The sequence below is a fragment of the Musca autumnalis genome, unplaced genomic scaffold (assembly GCF_047663935.1).
Source record: "Musca autumnalis isolate F117 unplaced genomic scaffold, ASM4766393v1 scaffold_2, whole genome shotgun sequence".
Classification (NCBI taxonomy): domain Eukaryota; kingdom Metazoa; phylum Arthropoda; class Insecta; order Diptera; family Muscidae; genus Musca; species Musca autumnalis.
The window spans coordinates 264554158-264571209 of NW_027411755.1; the positions used below are offsets into that span (position 1 = coordinate 264554158).

The 17052-nt window shown below is 38.1% G+C and overlaps 1 protein-coding gene across 6 annotated transcripts in view; it reads left to right on the top strand.

Moving 5' to 3' along the window:
- Nucleotides 1-17052, top strand: part of LOC141391994 (uncharacterized) — a 92422-nt gene that overhangs the window by 47278 nt on the left and 28092 nt on the right. For all 6 annotated transcript variants that reach the window (XM_073964823.1, XM_073964825.1, XM_073964824.1 and 3 more), the window contains exon 3: nt 12587-12755. In XM_073964823.1, the coding sequence (XP_073820924.1) occupies nt 12587-12755 (169 nt within the window). The remainder of the gene's footprint in view (nt 1-12586; nt 12756-17052) is intronic.

Consider the following 17052-nt stretch of genomic DNA (forward strand, 5'->3'; position numbering starts at 1 on the left):
ATCAGTTGTGTTACTGTACTGGATGAATATTTGTTTTCTCATGTAGATGGTCCACCGAAGACAAGCATTCTGGTAGGTTTTCAAATTGTTCTATCGATCTGTAATTATATTCGCGGACCACCGTGGCGCCACATAGCTTACCACAGACAGATCAAGTGCTGCCGGACTTTGACCTAAGGGCCTTGTTCCGACATCTGGGTAGCTATTTCTGTCGCTGGAGAGGAGAAAAGCTTAAGGAGTCTTTGCTACGGATGACGAAAAGCGAAATAGGTGTGTACGATTTACCTTTGTTGCCATCCTTGCGTGGTTTCAGTAGCGGGACCACCCTGTCCATTTTCAGACTTCGGTCACGATATGGGTGGCTAGCGACAGATTGAGAACTTTGATGAGATACTCAACACCCGGCTTAAACAGCTATTTCAGCATTGCCATGGAGATTCCATCAGGGCCCAACGCTTTGGATGATTAAGCGTTCCTGATGGTATTTGCAACATTATCAATTGCAAATTGTGGTGATTACTCCTCGCCAGGAAGATATCTAATGCGAAATAGTACTCTTCTCTTCGCCCCAGTCAGCGTAACGTCGCCAAACGTGATTGAAGTCCTATCTTCCTTCTTCCAGGGTTCGAGAGTGATTTAACCGTTGCTCACAATTCACTTTTTCCAGCTCCAATGTTGCAATTCTTCAAATGATTCAGCCACATCTTTCTCTTATGTTCACCGACCAACCCGTTAACTTCCAGTGTCAGCTCCCTAACACTCCTTGTTGCCTTGAGAAAGCTCATCTCGCTCATTTGCTAATTCCGTTGCCTCAGCTGGCAGGTATTCGATCAGCAGGTATGTATATATCGAGCGACTGCAGGCTGCAGCAGTGATGATGTCTCGGACCGTCCTCTTTGCTTCTCGAACATCAGGAGGGTACGGCAGATCTCTGAAGCGGTGAACTCTTGCACTAGGTCAATTAACTCTCCCATGATTGATGGAAGTTCGACAATCATAGGTGATGAACTCTCTCTTGCTTCTCTTGCAAAGTGTGGATGCTATTTGTTCCACAGAACATTTTATCATCTTTGCATTATTTTCTACTTGACAATGATAAATAAAACATGTAAAAATGTGAGAACAAAAATGAAAAGAAACTGGTGTTATTAAAAGCGAGTAATGAAAAAAGAAATAAATAAAATAAAAATAAAAAGAAATGAAAATAAACTAAAAATAAAATGCAAATAAAATAAATTAAAATAAAAATAAAATAAAAAACTCTGAAATAGAATTTAGTCTGAGTGATTTGTGGGGTGGTTCGGAGGGTGTTATTCGGAGGTTGGAAGTTCGGGATGGGTTTGTTCACAGGGTGGAAGTTCAGAAGGGTGTGGTTCGTTGGGTGGAAGTTCTGAGGGCGATGGTTCTGAGGGCGGTAGTTGGGAGAGGGAAGTTCAGAGGGTGTGGATCCTTATAATGTCATGTCATTACCGTGTTTTCAATATTTCCGAACAAAATCTCCCTTCGTAATGTTTTAAAAGCTTTACTTATTTTAACAATGTACAGTACATTGGCAAAGAGAACGCTTACCCCGGAAATTTTAGGTAAACTTATCAAAATGTAGTCTGCAAAAACAAAATGCAAAGTCTTCTGTGGAACGAAAGAGCACAATTTTTTGCAAAATCTTAGCAAAATACACTTTGCAGTTACAACTTTTCACTTAGCAGAAGAAGAGGTTTGTGGAACAGAAATAAAAAAGAGAAAAAATTTTTTTTTGAAAACATAGAAAACTCAAGTGACAAGTTGAGTTTGCTAAGTTTTCAAAAAAATATTGTTCTCTTTTTGATTTCTGTTCCACAGACCTTGTCGTCTGCTAAGTGAAACGTTGTAACAGCAAAGTGTGTTTTGCTAAGATTTTGCAAAAAATTGTGCTCTTTCGTTCCACAGAACACTTTGCATTTTGTTTTTGCAGACCCAATTTTGATAAGTCTGCCTAAAAATTGCGGGTTAAACGCCCTCTATGCCAATCTACATTATTAAAACAAGTAACCTTTTTAAAACGTTACGACGGGAGATTTTGTTCGGATATAGTGAAAACACGGTAATGACAAGACTTTAGATGGATTGAGTTAATTTTTCCGAACTTCCACCCTACGAACTACCCCCTCTGAACTTCCACCCTGCGAACCACAGACCTCTGAACCACCCCGCTCCAAACTACCCCATTCCGAACTTCCACCCTCCAAACATCGACCTTGCGAACCGCTACAGTCCGAACATCCAACCTCCGAAGCACCCCATTCCGAACTTCCAACATCCGAACCACCCCCTCCGAACTTCCATTCTCCGAGCCACCCAACAAATGGATATTTCTCGGTTTTACACTTAGACTAGACTCGATTTGAGAGTTTATTTTTTATTTATTAACAATAACACGGTGCTCTTGAATTAAATTTAAATGGATGGTGCTTACACCTGGGAAGTTTTTGTGGATTCTGAAACTATAATGTTCATAGGTGAGAAAAATCAAAAGAACAAAAAAATCGCCGGAGCGCTTTTTAAATAAAACGCGATTCAAGTTGACATTTTTAGGGGTTGTTTTGGGTTCGCAAGTCCTATCAAGATAAAACTGAAGAAAATGTTGTAGCTATGAAAATTCTCTACAAGATTGACCTTTACGGTATTTTCGTAGTTTTTACCATTTTTGAGATATTGAAGTATAAATTGGGACAATGCACTGACTGTACGCCTCCTTGTAAAACAATGTCATGAAGGGTGCGCCTTAACTAACTTTTAATGAAACCCGCTTACACAGTGGAAGTTTTTGTGAATTCTGAAACAGCAATGTTCATAGATGAGAACAATCCAAAAACAAGAAAAAATCGCTTTAATGATTTTTAAATAAATCGCGGTCAAAATTAGGTGTTTTTTTTAGGTTTTCACGATTTTGCTTGGAAACCGCAAGTTCAATCGAAATTGAGCTAAAGAAAATGTTGTAGCTGTGAAAATTCTCTACATGATTGACGTTTATGCTTTGTTCTCAGGCTGTACCATTTTTGAGATAAAGATGCTTAGTTTACATTTTTAGGTTTTTTGTTAGGGTTTCGCGATTGTGCTTGAATACGGCAAGTCTTATCGGCATGGGACATGAGAAAATTCTCTTCAAGACAGGCTCATGTAATTTTTCCTAGTTTGTACAATTTTTTTTAGAAACATAAGTTTAAGTTGGGAAATTGCAGTCATGGCATTGTTTTTTAAGGAGACGATACAGAATTGAATTTGAATTGTCCCACTTCTATATATCAAAAGTTGTAAAACCACGAAAATATCATTAAGTTCAATCTTGTAGAGAATTTTGATAGCTACAACATTTTCTTTATTTCCATTTGATAGGACTTGCGGTTTCCAAGAAAAATCGTAAAAACCTAAACAACCCCTAAAAATTTCAACTCGAATCGCGATTTATTTAAAAAGCGCTCTGGCGATTTTTTTCTTTTTTTAGATTTTTCTCATTTGTGAACATTGTGGTTTCAGAATCCGCAAAAACTTCCCAGGTGTAAGCACCTTCCTTTTAAATTTGATTCAAGAGCACCGTGATTATATTTATAAGTAAATTACAAATATAAGGGGAAGCTCTGGCTACTTAAGCTACAGAGAGTTTATTTTTATTTTATTCTAGTTTATTTATTTTATTTGTTATTTTTATTTCATTTTACATATTTATTTTTATTTTATTTAATTTTTTTATTTCATTTTATTTTATTATAATGTTATTATATTTTTATTTTCATTTTATTTATTTTATTTTGTTAAATTTTTTCATTACTCACTATACCAGTTTCTTTACATTTGTGTTCTAGCGTCCTATTTTACATGTCTTATTTATCACTGCCAAGTAGAAAAAAATGCATAGATGATGAAATCTTCTGGGGAACAAATAACATCCACACTTTGCAAGAGACTGGAGAGACTTAGCAAGATGGCGGAAAAATTAAGCAACAGAGCACAACAACTTTGCGAAAGAGAACAGTGATAGTAAAATTTGCTAAGTGCAAAGAGAAATTGAAAAGTAATTTTGTGGAACAAAAAAATCACTTTTCAAAATAACTACTTGTTGATAAGTGCAAAGTGAAAAGCGATAAGTTGTTTCGTGGAATAGGGCCCAGGTGCCACGATGGTATTATCTGGCAAACTGTAACACTCTCCGATAATTCTGATAGGGGCGTTCTCATTGACCATGCAAAACGTAAAGATCATTGAAGAGGCCGAAGTCCACAACTCATTATGAACATTAAAGTCCCCTAAAACCAGTCGGTTATAACCTTCTAAAAGCGGGCTAATTTTGGGCGCATAACTTAAAGTACAGCTATTCGTGGACACATAACTTAAAGTACAGCTATTTATCGGCGGAATGTGTCGGTTGAGCAACTCTACCTTGGCAGTTCCACAAATTAGGTGTGTATTGAACCGACTGTTGCGATGAGAAAGCCTATCATCCACTTGCACTTTAGCGATGATCCTTCCTCAGTCCGTTTTACCGTTGCACCGCCGCAGTAGTCTCATAAAATCCACTATTTCTTCGATGTTACCACGTAGTACATTGTAATTATATTGAAAAAGAGTGTATTTTCTGGGAACAGCTACAGCTGTTGGGAGGACCGTGGGGGAGTCTCGTACTCATACGGCGACGACTCAGTGGATGCTGTATTCACACAGCTACAGCAACATAATCCTCGAAGCCCCTCGCTTGGACGAGTCCAGAACAACTCCTGGAATGCACCAACTCACGACATCTGCTACATCTAACCGAAGGGGTTTCCTTCATCCCGATGCAGACCAAAAGAATCCGGAGCAGGCATACCGGGATATGCTGCTCCCGAAGATACCCACCGCCGTGTGGTTGTGTTGAGAGGTCGTTTTTAAATTCATATAATAGACGGCAGTAGGTGGCAAAACATTTGAATTTGAATTAGTCGCAGAGTCGACACCACTTGCAGTTAAGTTTTACTTGACTGAACAACTTAGGAAATATCTCCTACATTACACTGAAGGTTGTTTTGTCAGTATTGAAAATGTGATGTTGTCTGGCCTGGGTTGTATGAAAATAATGTGTATGAGTGATGGCACACGTTAGTTTTATGATATTACTCATACGGTTTGGAAGGACAGTGAACTAGGAACTATATTGCCCAACTCTGCTTATGTACCATGTTATAACCAAACGACCGTTACTTGGTTTGTTCCCCACATTAAGTGTAACTAGTATAATTCAAGCTATACGGTCCCTAATGTAGATGGTGTCCCAATTAATAAAGAACAGCGTAATCGACCGCAGCATTCTCAACATATATATTTAAAACGAACTTTTTTAAAATAAATTTTCCAAACATTTTCACGTACAATTCAATGGCAAATATTTAAGTCACACAACTTGGCATGTCAAGAAGAAGACAACCTATTAAAGGTATTTCTTGATTTTCAATAAAGATCACACATACAGCAAACATACATACATACATATGTTTTAATGTATGGAATTACATGCGAATATGTGAGCTCTGCCATTTACACTATCTTAAGCAAGGAACGGCTTAAATGTTTGGACAAAGTTTATGTCAATTTTATGGTCTTTTGTTAATTTCAATTATTCTGTAAATGAACATTTGGCTACAACTTGCCAAACCAACAACCATTGTCATCAGCCACACCTTGACAATGTTCAAACACCTTCTTTTACTTTTCTTGTTGATGTTTTCTTTGTGGCTTTGTCAAAGGATCATGAATTGACTGTTAAAATTGCGAAAGAAAAGAAAAACAAACCGAGTATCTCCTCCTCATAAAAAAGTTGCAACAATGCTCACAATACCAATAATGGATCTCCAACCTAGACGCTGACTGACAAATCCACATAAATCCCCATCATATTGAAAGAGAGTGTGTGTGCGTGTATGGCAGTTAAGAGGGATTTTAAAATTCTTTAACGACGTCTTTTTGGGTCTGAGTGTGGCATTCTTTTTAATGTGATTGGATTTTTGAAGGCGTGAGTTCGGTTAGACACATGTACTTAAACATGTGCGATACATGTTCCGAACATGCAAACTGGTGGTGGTGTAGGTGCAGTTTATGCCAGAACAGTGTTTTATTGTAAAACAAAAATTGCAGTACATATACAAATGTACAGTAGGTCATACTAAAAGTGAGGCATCTGATTGAGAAAAAAGTTTCTTTACTATAATATAACAAAATAATATTGTAGCATACTGATTCTTATGCTAATTAACTTTCTAGTATGCAGACATTTTTTAGTTAGTATCGGTTACTAATGTTCAGTCAGTATTCCAAGAGCACTATATCCGACATTAAACTGTAGAATATGGAAATTCGACTACTGTTCCATTTAAATTGCACTTTGACTAATAGCCAACGAATAAGAGTACCCGGAGCAGATATAACAATATTAAAAGAGAAAATGAGAGTTATGACATTTTGTATTTAGTATTATCTACAAAGGACATTTTCTTGTTACGAAAATGTTCTCAAATGAATTTAACATACTCTACATAAATAAATAAATCAATTAATTTGTGGTTCTAAAAACTTCACATACGATTTAGTTAGGCTACTTTTAATATCACCTACTTGTTTTAATTTATTTGCTCATGCAGTTGATTTGTTGGCATTTGGTGGGTGTCGGTTTTCATGCTTAAGACAAATATTCACAACCATAATAACACATTTTTGGCTTGTTCATCTGTCTTCTGAATTATTCATGAATTTTCGTATTAAAATTCAATTAAGCGTATTTTTTTTCTTTTGACAAATTTGCACAACATTTCATTTACATGAAAGCGGTTATGGCATATAATTTGTACAGATACTGACTGATTGGCAAATTAGTTGTATGTAAATAACTTGTCAAATTTTGGTGTTGATTTGAAAATTGCTTTTTTAAGATGTTGTTTTCCAAGAATGGAAATTTTAATAAAAGTTGTTGATCATGACCCGACAGAAAAAGGTCGAAAAATCTTGATTGCAATGGAATGCAATGGCGGGATTGCATTCCAAGAATTAGAACATACACGTTTTAATTAGTAATGGGCTTACTAAGGTCCATGTTTTATTTGAAACAATTTTATTATAGTTTTATTTTGTCCTTTAAAATATTTAATGTTTTATTTATGTCTACTTACTTATTATTTAATTCTTTAAGTAATTAAGCTGTGCATTTGTCTGCCACGACAACTCAATGAGGCTTTCGTTCTTTCTTTTGTGTCAATTAAACTCTTACATTTTATTCTCTACATTTTCATTTCTTTATTTCCATCTATGTATATATGTATGTACTTATAACCCTTACAGATGAATCTTTTGAGCAAAGTAAAATATTGTTGTCCTTCATATGAACTTAACGTAGGCAGCCCTGGGCGCTCATAGAAAATGAATAACCTTTTCACTTTACCGTAGTTTTAGTGAAAACAAGGTTTTAAATATGTTAATTTTTTATAGAAACTTTTTAAGATTTCAAGTATTCGTGTTCTCAATTGTAGGTACTGATTTTTTATGAAACATATAAAATTGCATTTTGACTAGACAGGCAAATAATTATAATAAAAACAAAATTTAAATTGTATTCTACTTTGGATTGTTAAAATATAAATTCACACTTTTAATGAACTGTAGAACATTTTTGAATTCAAGTTATTATTTAAATTTAATAGATCGTATTTTAAGGGGTTTAGCTGTACATCCAGTCTATTACATTGTACTTTTTATTTACGTTTAACTTTCAAACGTTTTGCCACAACTTACATCCTTGGATAACGCAAAGAGCCAACTAAAAAATAACCCATGGAAAATCTAGGCTATGTATTTCCTTCCTTGGTTCTCTCTCGCACGTAACGAGTTAATTGCATCATTTGTGTGCAAAAAAGCTAAGAAAGTGAATTTTTTAAATTTTAATTGTTTGCTGTGAAAATGAAGTAATTTTAGCAGAAAAACTGTGGGACGTTTTCATTAGCAGTAAAAAACAAAAATTATTTCCCACGAACATCCTCGATTGGTAGAGTCTTATTTAAGATAAATTCTTCTCTTCGTAGTTTAATGATATTTCATTCCTTTTATCCCTACTATTATTTTAAAGGTTGTTTTAAGTCAGTTTAAGGGACTATTTGTAGACCCTCCTCCATAATAGGGAGGGTATAATTAAATTTGCCATACCGTTTGTTACACATCGAAGTATTCGCCGGAGGCCCTATAAAGTATATGGAGATTTCTGAGTGAAATCGGACACTTTTGCAAAATTAGGTTTTTGATTTCCTTTTTTTTTGCTGTGGTGATGCTGCTCATCAGCAAAACATTTTAGTATATTTTCAGATTTTCTTGACTAAAGGTTCCAGAGATATCGCGCCTTGAAAAAGTCGAATTCTGTAAAAAATATATGCAAAGAAATACTCATAACATCTTCAAAGGTATATTTTATTTTATTATCACTGTGCAATTTTCGCGATTTAATATTTAAAATCAATTTTTATCATTATGTATTAAACTAGGATTAATTACAAAAATTTTAAGTAAATAAAATTAAATAATTACCCACTTTGCAAATTTGTTTATATTTTTTTTTAGATAGCTGATAATAAAATAAAATAAAACAAAAAACAAATTATATTTGGACCACTATTAAAGAAGTTATGAGTATTTCTTTGCATATGGTTTTTTTCAAGGCGCGATATCTCTGGAACCTTTAGTAAAAAAATCTGAAATATATATAGCTCGCAATATTTCAGATAGAAGTTTATAATTTGGAACAAAAGTTTCTATGACTCCTAGGATGTTTGAAAATGGTCCATTTTAAATTGGCTATATCGGTATACGTTATGACATAGAACGGTACATCCCGGTTTTCGGTATTTTTAAGGTTTACTTAGATTTTGGGAATTCCCGACAGTTTGAAATACCTTATCCTTGTATTTATAGTTGTATCATTAATTATCTCTTTGGATAAATATTAAGGGTAAAATAGCAATAGTGCCAAATAACAATAGGAAACATCTTAAAGGACGTTGGGACAAAATCTTGAAAGTGGCTTCAAAAAGTTCAGAATGTACTTATTTTTTAACGTGGACAACTAAAAATAATAATGTGAGGTTAGTGTGTGGTGTGAGGTTATACAGACTTCGAATTCCAGAAAAAAATCGATGGTTTCCCGGGAAATCCGGGGGCCGGAATTCCCGACCCCAAACTCTAGGTTGAATCCACATTATCTCACTGAAATGTCTTAAATTTGGCGTTTTGCCTTCTTTGTGTGTAACGGTAACTTGGTATTTCGGATTCTGAATATTCCCGCCGAACTTAACGCCGTTCTTACTTGCTTATTTACAAATATACCAGTAGTGCGGTCCTATCACACGATTTTTGTCGGTAAGTGGCCTTTTGCATTATCTGTACTCTGCCCGGCTGTATCTTTGGTGCTGCCTAAGATAAACAGAATTCAAACCAAAATTGCTTTGTGCTCGGATAATAGTTTGATGTGCTCCTTCAGCTTATTCCTGTATGACTATCAGGATCCGCTTTGGTAACTGACGTAAAGCTTCCACATGACAATTTTTACAGTTTTGATCGTGGATAGTGTTTCTTCGAGTGCGTCAGTGTGCATGATACTTTAAAACCCCGGCGAACGTCCTGCTGTCGTTTATATCAGTGCATCCCCACTTTCGCTAGGGTCGCAGCAATGACGCTGTCGTGGGGTTAATTGACACCCTCAAAGTACTCCATACCTCGCTTCGTGGGGCTTGTGTGTCACGTAGCAAGAGGCGATAAGAAACTACTTACCGTTTTCCAGTTCCACTCTTATCAGGGCGAAGTCCGCTGTACTAAACTTGACATGGATATGGATGTGCAGGCTATCTGAATTGACTCTGAAGTGATTCATAGTAATCTACACGACTTTAAGCATCATATCGACATGTATACGCCGTCTCCTCTATTCGGGCGCAAGATTTTTACTTTGGCCTTCTTTACGTCGATGAAAAGCTTGTTTCCTGATACCCCCGTGTTCCCATTTCAAACTCTGTTATCGAGAGAGCTAGACTTATGTCGTTGTTGTTGGGTGGGCCAGTGGCGATTACGGACCATTCGGACATTGGAACATACTCGTTTATCTTCGCCATCCCTTTTAGGTGTTAACCAAACCTGACAAGAGGTTTTATTGCGATCGCTAAGCTCGATATAGTGGAAATTGAACACAGGAGAATATTCGTCTGCAAAAACATGTTCTATAACTTGTTCGGAAAACTTAGTTTCCACTTTTTCCCATTCCAAAGTGGTGATACGATACAGTTTTCCCTTCTCGTCTTTGACCACGGTAATCACCAAGTTGTCCGTAATAAGTTTTTCGAAGAGTCGCTTTGAAGAGACCGTGATATTGTGCTTTAGTTTCTTCCTCTCAGTGGGCTTTCCGCTCTCTGACTGGTAACGTTTTAGGGAGGACAGTCGGACAGGAGTCGTTGTTTTTTTGAGTATCTTGTTGGTGTAGTGTGTCATAATTGTTTCCTACACTTAATTTGCTTCAGGTTAAGAGGTCATCCTCGGAAAAGTTGCCACACTGCAACCGAGGGGTTTTGATTTGGAGTTTGATTGTTTTATTTGTATTTTGTTCCCAAAGTGAAGGCTTCCGCAGACTAGGCTACTAACAACTACCTCCGATCCTCTGCACAACTCCTTCACTACATAGTCTTTAAAAGTGCGTGTATTCGTCTCGTCGCTTATCTCGCGTCAAAATCTCTCCTCCTTTCTCAAACGGGTTTGTGACCGGCAAAGGCGTGGCTCTTCTCGGACTAATGTTCAAACTGAAGAAGTGGTATGAACTAGTCAGTTAGTTTCTTTTTTTGTAATAGCCTTTTTACTCTGAATAAATGTGAGAGCCACCGTGGTGCAGAAGGTCTGGGGTTCAATCCCTAACGAGAACATCAACATTTTCGGGTTGACACATTTCCTCAGTGTAATGTTCGCTTACATTTCCATCCGAATCAACACTTGTGGAATTGGACCTTATCCCTGCGTACCGTGAGTACTGGGTTGTCTGAACCATGCACCGTAACATGTTTTTTTTAAACCATAATCCTTATATTGCACAAATTCCACTTGGGCAGGGTTTTTGAAACATTGGCCATTAGCCATTATTCAGAGAAGTATGGGCTATCAAATGATAGCGTTGTAGTAAAGATCTCAAAGACAACTAAAGAGGAGGAAGGGCCCTAAATATTGGGAAATTTCCTTTCGATGTCATTTTAGTTGATCGCCGTATGAGCTTTAGGGTCATAATGTCAGGAGGTATGAACTTGTCACGAAAAAATTATATCGTTGTAATCAAAACCACAAAGTGTACCTTCGGTAAAAATGTCAAAGATGTCAAATACATAAGCGAAAATATTGAAATTTGCCGACGGAGGTAGCCTAAGGTGTTGCACCATATTAGAACTTGATGTATGTTTCCAAGAAATTTGACATGCTCATCAGTCATTTTAATAGTTTTGTTGAAAGAAACAATCGATCGACCCAAGAAGCTGCGAATAACGCGATACATAGCAGAAAGTTAGAATTCGTCATAATTAATTTTCCATTTTCAAAGGCGATTCGAAAACAATTTCTCCCGAAGTACTACAAAACTCCTGTTTTTTATTGAATATTATTGAAACAAAAAAGGAATAAAACCTTTGTGATAGAAATATATTGGTAGTAGATCGATCAAATATGCTATCGCATTGACTTTAACTAAATATATATTTTTAAATTTATAAAAATTCTTTATTCGAAACATCTCCTTGTTCTAACAACATCTCAAATACACATGAATTGAATATCCATCCACCACTTAGTCAGAAGACAAACATTTGTGCAACCTTCGTTACAACTGGTTACAGTAACTTGAGAATGAAAGCTACTTCTGACCAACAACTAACTGTTAGTTCATTGATTGTAGATTCCCACTTGTAATTCCCATTTGTTGTGTACTTGACTACTGGTTTTCCTTTGCCTTTGAACGATGGCGCTCTGCTATTGAAACAGCAAAAGTAGTGGTAGTAGAAGGAACAACAGCAGCAGTACAGAAGTATTGGTTTCTTTTGAAGTGATCCCACTTGAGAGTGCTCAATACACGGGAAACGATAAATAATCTGCTACTAGTGAGCTGGAGGTGATGGTTGTTGTGCTGATGGTTTTTGCTGAATGGTGAAACTTTAGAAAATGGGTCGCACTGGGTGGTTGGAATTTTATCGCAATGTTGTTTCCTTCTTATCAGATATTCAGCAATTCATACACGTCTCACTGACACTGCCACTAGTGCCACCTCCAACAATCCCAAGTTATCATTGCCATCATTTTTCACTCATAGTGGTCAGCAGTGGTTCTTGTTGTCAGTGTTAAAAAAGAAACCAATGCAGCTGCTGCTACCCATTCCATTGTAAATTGTGTCATTTTCCAAGTGCAAGTGGGTTTGCCAATAGAAGCCACTACAGTCAGCTATACTGAATACTGACTGACCTCCTCCTCTTGAATGACTGCCATTGATATTTGTAATTGATTATCGTTATCTTCCGTTTTCTTGCAGGATGATTATGTCGATGATGAACCCTATCGCAATGCGGTCGACGACGATGATGATGAAATGCAACGTGATGCACCGGGTGTATTGACAGATCAAAAATACCTGGAAGTTGGCAATGAAAAGGCCGTTCAACAAGCCCGAGAACGTTACATTCAGGAACAAAAGAGGCCAAGTAAGTATCGTTGTGTTTGTCATAATTGAAAGAAATTCGCTGCAGCATTTTTTGCACCATGAATCAATGGATCGATGAATGACGAACTGACAGAATGAGTTAATTAATGAATACGTGCTGCATTCACACACACACACATAGACGGGGGCTTCAATTTATGTTTTTGTCAGTCATTACGCATTCAGACACTGTTCATTGTTGCAGCCTGTTCAGAGCCATTTTTTATTTCCATTAAAAAGTAATTAATTGTCGCTTCATAAAACATTGTTTTATTATCCAGATGTGGTATCTGACCAGACCTTAAATGGCCACGATTGCAGGAATGTCGTCTTAATTGTTTGGTATTCAAATTAGACGTGATGAAGATATGTTTGCAACAGATTAATTAAACGACTATGATTCGCAGCCAGTGTCGTCTGCGTGCATGATTTTGAGTGGCAACAATTGCTAAATAAGGGTTAATTTGTAGGTTAAAGTTTCGATGGATTTTTTCTGATATCAAGGCAATAAAAATTAATTTGCCACATATTGTACGGCGATAAAAATTGTCCTAATTCTGGAATTTGTTATATAGAAAATGGGAGAATTAAGTAATGATGACGATTTAACGACTCGATAATCAAGTCCCAGACGAAGTGGCCGAATATAGAGAATGATGAAGATTTCCGGAAGCCGTTTGCAGATATAGTCTTAATATTTTAGACAAAGGAATCTGTATTGGGAAAAGTGGTGTCCGTACAACCTAGATGTGAAAAGTAGGGTATCATGACTCGTGTTACCCAACTAACTTGACACAACAAGTATTAAAGGGACCCAATTCCGTGAAAATTTATGGTACACTACCATGTGGTGAGATCTATGTTCGTACACGATTGTATCAGTCCTCTTAGCAGAATTCACAAGCCATATGACTGTTGCAAGGATTATACTGATTTTCGTTTCCATATTGCAGTACTTAATCATATCTAGCCAATTTAGTGACTGCTGACATGAAAAATCTGTTTCATTAAGTTGAGAAATCCTGTCCAATGGACATACCCTTAAACTTGAAGTAGGTCTGTCGAGCGATCTAATGTCGATTATTTCTTTAAAAAATAGACTTGGTGTAATTCTAGCTCAGGTACATAGTGTTATTTACACCGGTGTACCCTAAAGTTTTTTATAAATGGCTTAATAGAGTTCCTCAAGAGCTAAAAAATGATATTTTCAAAAGTCTGGAAAAGATGAATTGTCTACACATCCTATTTTGTGTAAGTGCACTTGTAAACCAAGGCGGCCTGTATTTATGTCTGTTAGTATGTTTATCTCAGCTTCACTTAGAAAAAATAGGTTCATTATTTTATCGATCCTTGCATCTTCCCTTAAGATGTTGGGATATTTTCATATGTTTTCACTGACCCAAACGGATGTACGCACGTTCTTTACCCAGTTTTTTTTAATCTAGTCCTAAAACCCCTGAATTATTCAATCCTGTTACATGGGCTTGCTGATCTAGGGGTTCTCTCTTGTAACGTTGGACTTCTCTTTCTATACATGAAGATGCCCGGGTTGGAGTCATATCCACCGTATGGACAGATTTCCGAAGCGGTGAAAAGTTATGATAGAGACAATTATGGTGAGATACAAACACATGTTCTCAACCTGTCGTTAGCCACCCTTATTGTTCCCGAAGTCTGGAAAATGGGCAGGGTGGTCCCGCTCCTCAAGCCAAGGATGCCAGCAAAGGTAAATCGTACAGGCCGATTACGCTTTTGTCACCTTTAGCGAAGACCCTTGAGGCCTTAGTCCTCCCCAGCATTAGAAATAGCTATCAAGTTGCCGGTCATCAGCATGGATTCCGTAAGCAGCACAGCACGACAACAGCGCTGTACGCCATCTTCACACATATTTGTCGAGGACTCAACTAGGAGCGGCCGTGTGATAGAACAGTGATGGTGCCGCTTGACTTATCAGAAGCCTTTGATACTGTCAAGCACTTCACGCTATTCGAGGACATCGAGCAGACAACCTTCCGGCCAAGTCTGAAACGTTGGATAATCAACTATATGTATGTGTGGTCGCCAATCGTATGTGGAATTCAGGAACAAGAAATCCAAGCCCCGTAGAGGGAAACAGAGAGTTCCCCAAGGAGAGGTGATATCTCCGGAACTGTTTAAACTCTACCTTTTCTGTATTCCACCCCTCCAGACGGCATTGAGATCGTAACGTATGGGGATGATTGTACGATCCTGGCGTCAGGTACCGACCCTGATGACAGCTGTGAGACACTGAACTCCTATTTAACCGATCTTACCACCTTTTTTCCGCCACTAAATCGACGGCCACTGTGTTCACCACATGGACGGCGCAGTATAGAAGAGAGTTGAATATCAGGGTCGATGGTAGCAGAATTCCGACCTCAAACTGCCCCAAAAGTCTAGGGGTCACATTCGACACCACTTTCACGTTGTCCTCGCATGCCACAGCTATCTGCGATAAACTGAAATGTAGGAACAAGGTCCTCAAGTCCCTAGCCGGCAGCACTTGGGGTGCAGATAAAGAAACCTTGTTGACCAGGTATAAAGCGATAGGTCGGTCTGTGGTAAGCTATGCGGCGCCAGTTTGGTCCCCGATTTTATATGACACGCAGTGGGATAAGATTCAAATTTGTCAGAACGCTTCCCTGAGAACAGCAACAGGGTACCTCCTCAAATCTACAGTGGACCATCTACATGAGAAGGCAAAGATTCTTCCAGTACGGCAACATAATGAGATGCTATCGTTGCAGTACTTGCTCGGGCGTTACCGTGAGAGTCATCTCAATCACCATCTGCTGGCCACCGATACACACAAACATTTCAGGAAGGATATTCATGCTCTAGAGACTGAGGTTCAGCAATATAGGGAAGAACCTCTAGATCAACAGGCATATCAGGCAGGTTTGAAAAGCATTCACACGGACACAGTTGTCAAGGCCATAAGCAATTATTGTGTGAATGCAGTCATCGGAGTACATCCCCCATCTATCGCAGCTGAAGTGCGTCAGCTGCCACGACAAACCAGAGTAGTTTTGGCTCAATTAGGCTCGGGATATTGCAGTTGCCTAAATTCCTATTGGACGGGAATTGATCGCACCGAGCAAGACATCTGCACAGTATGCGGCATGGGCCCGCACGATTCTAAGCACCTGTTCAACTGCCCCGCCAAACCTACTCATCTAACTCCAGTGGATCTGTGGTTACATCCCATCGAAGTAGCCACTTTCCTGGAACTGGAGATAGACCCAGAGCCAGATTGAACAGGAGAACGAACATTATGGGGAGATGGTCTGACCCAAGAGAAACGAATGGTTGCCAGGTGACGTCATTTATCAGACCATGTGACACAATGGTTATGTCTGGCGAACTGTGACACTCTCCGCTAATTCTGGTATGGGGTTCCTCATTGACCATGCCACAGCTCATCAAGAGCATTAAAGTCCCCTAAGACAAGTCGGTTGTGACCTTCCAAAAAACGGGATAGTGTTGGGCCTATAATTTGGAGTACAGCTATTTATAGACGGGATGTATAATTAAAGAAACTCTACCTCGGCACTAAATGCTACCCCCAAATATTCCATTTATGGGCCATTAGAGCAAGGCTCAATTGAGAAGCCTTCACTTCCTCATCCTCGTTGTGAACACCCTCAGTACGTTGTAACCATCACAATGTTATTCTTGCGACTCGTAAAATCTATTGCTTTTGTTTACAAAAAGGATGCAATTCAGGGATTGGAGCAGCAGCGGCTGGTGTTAAGTGCTGCGTGTAAGGCTGTCCGACGAGGTACAAGAGGCTGTGTTCATGCAGCATCGGAGACCAGAGAATACTTTGAGATGCACCCACTCCCGGTATCTACTGCATCTAACCAAAGTTTGAGTGTGTTGGATGTGGATGTAATAAACCGAGCACATCCATATTGGTACTGGGTTTTCCTCCGTTCCGAGATATACTGATCCAGGCAGAGAAAAAAACGATACAAATACAAACATATGTACATTGAGGTGGTAGGCGCTTACCGGAACACCCCTGTTGTGTAGTTCCGATATCAAATATCCCGCCGGCGTGGGATTGTGTGCTTATCAGTCATTTTAGGAAGTGTCGTGGTTAGTGAAACTCCTATCGTAACAGACTACAACATCCCACAAAAAAACAAAATGATTTCAAAATGTTTGGACACTGCGAAATTTTTTGAAATTTTATGGGGGGGGGGGGGGTACCCAAATAATGGACCAGTATGGTCCATCTTCAAATTTAAACAAAGTTTGAATAAAATATTACG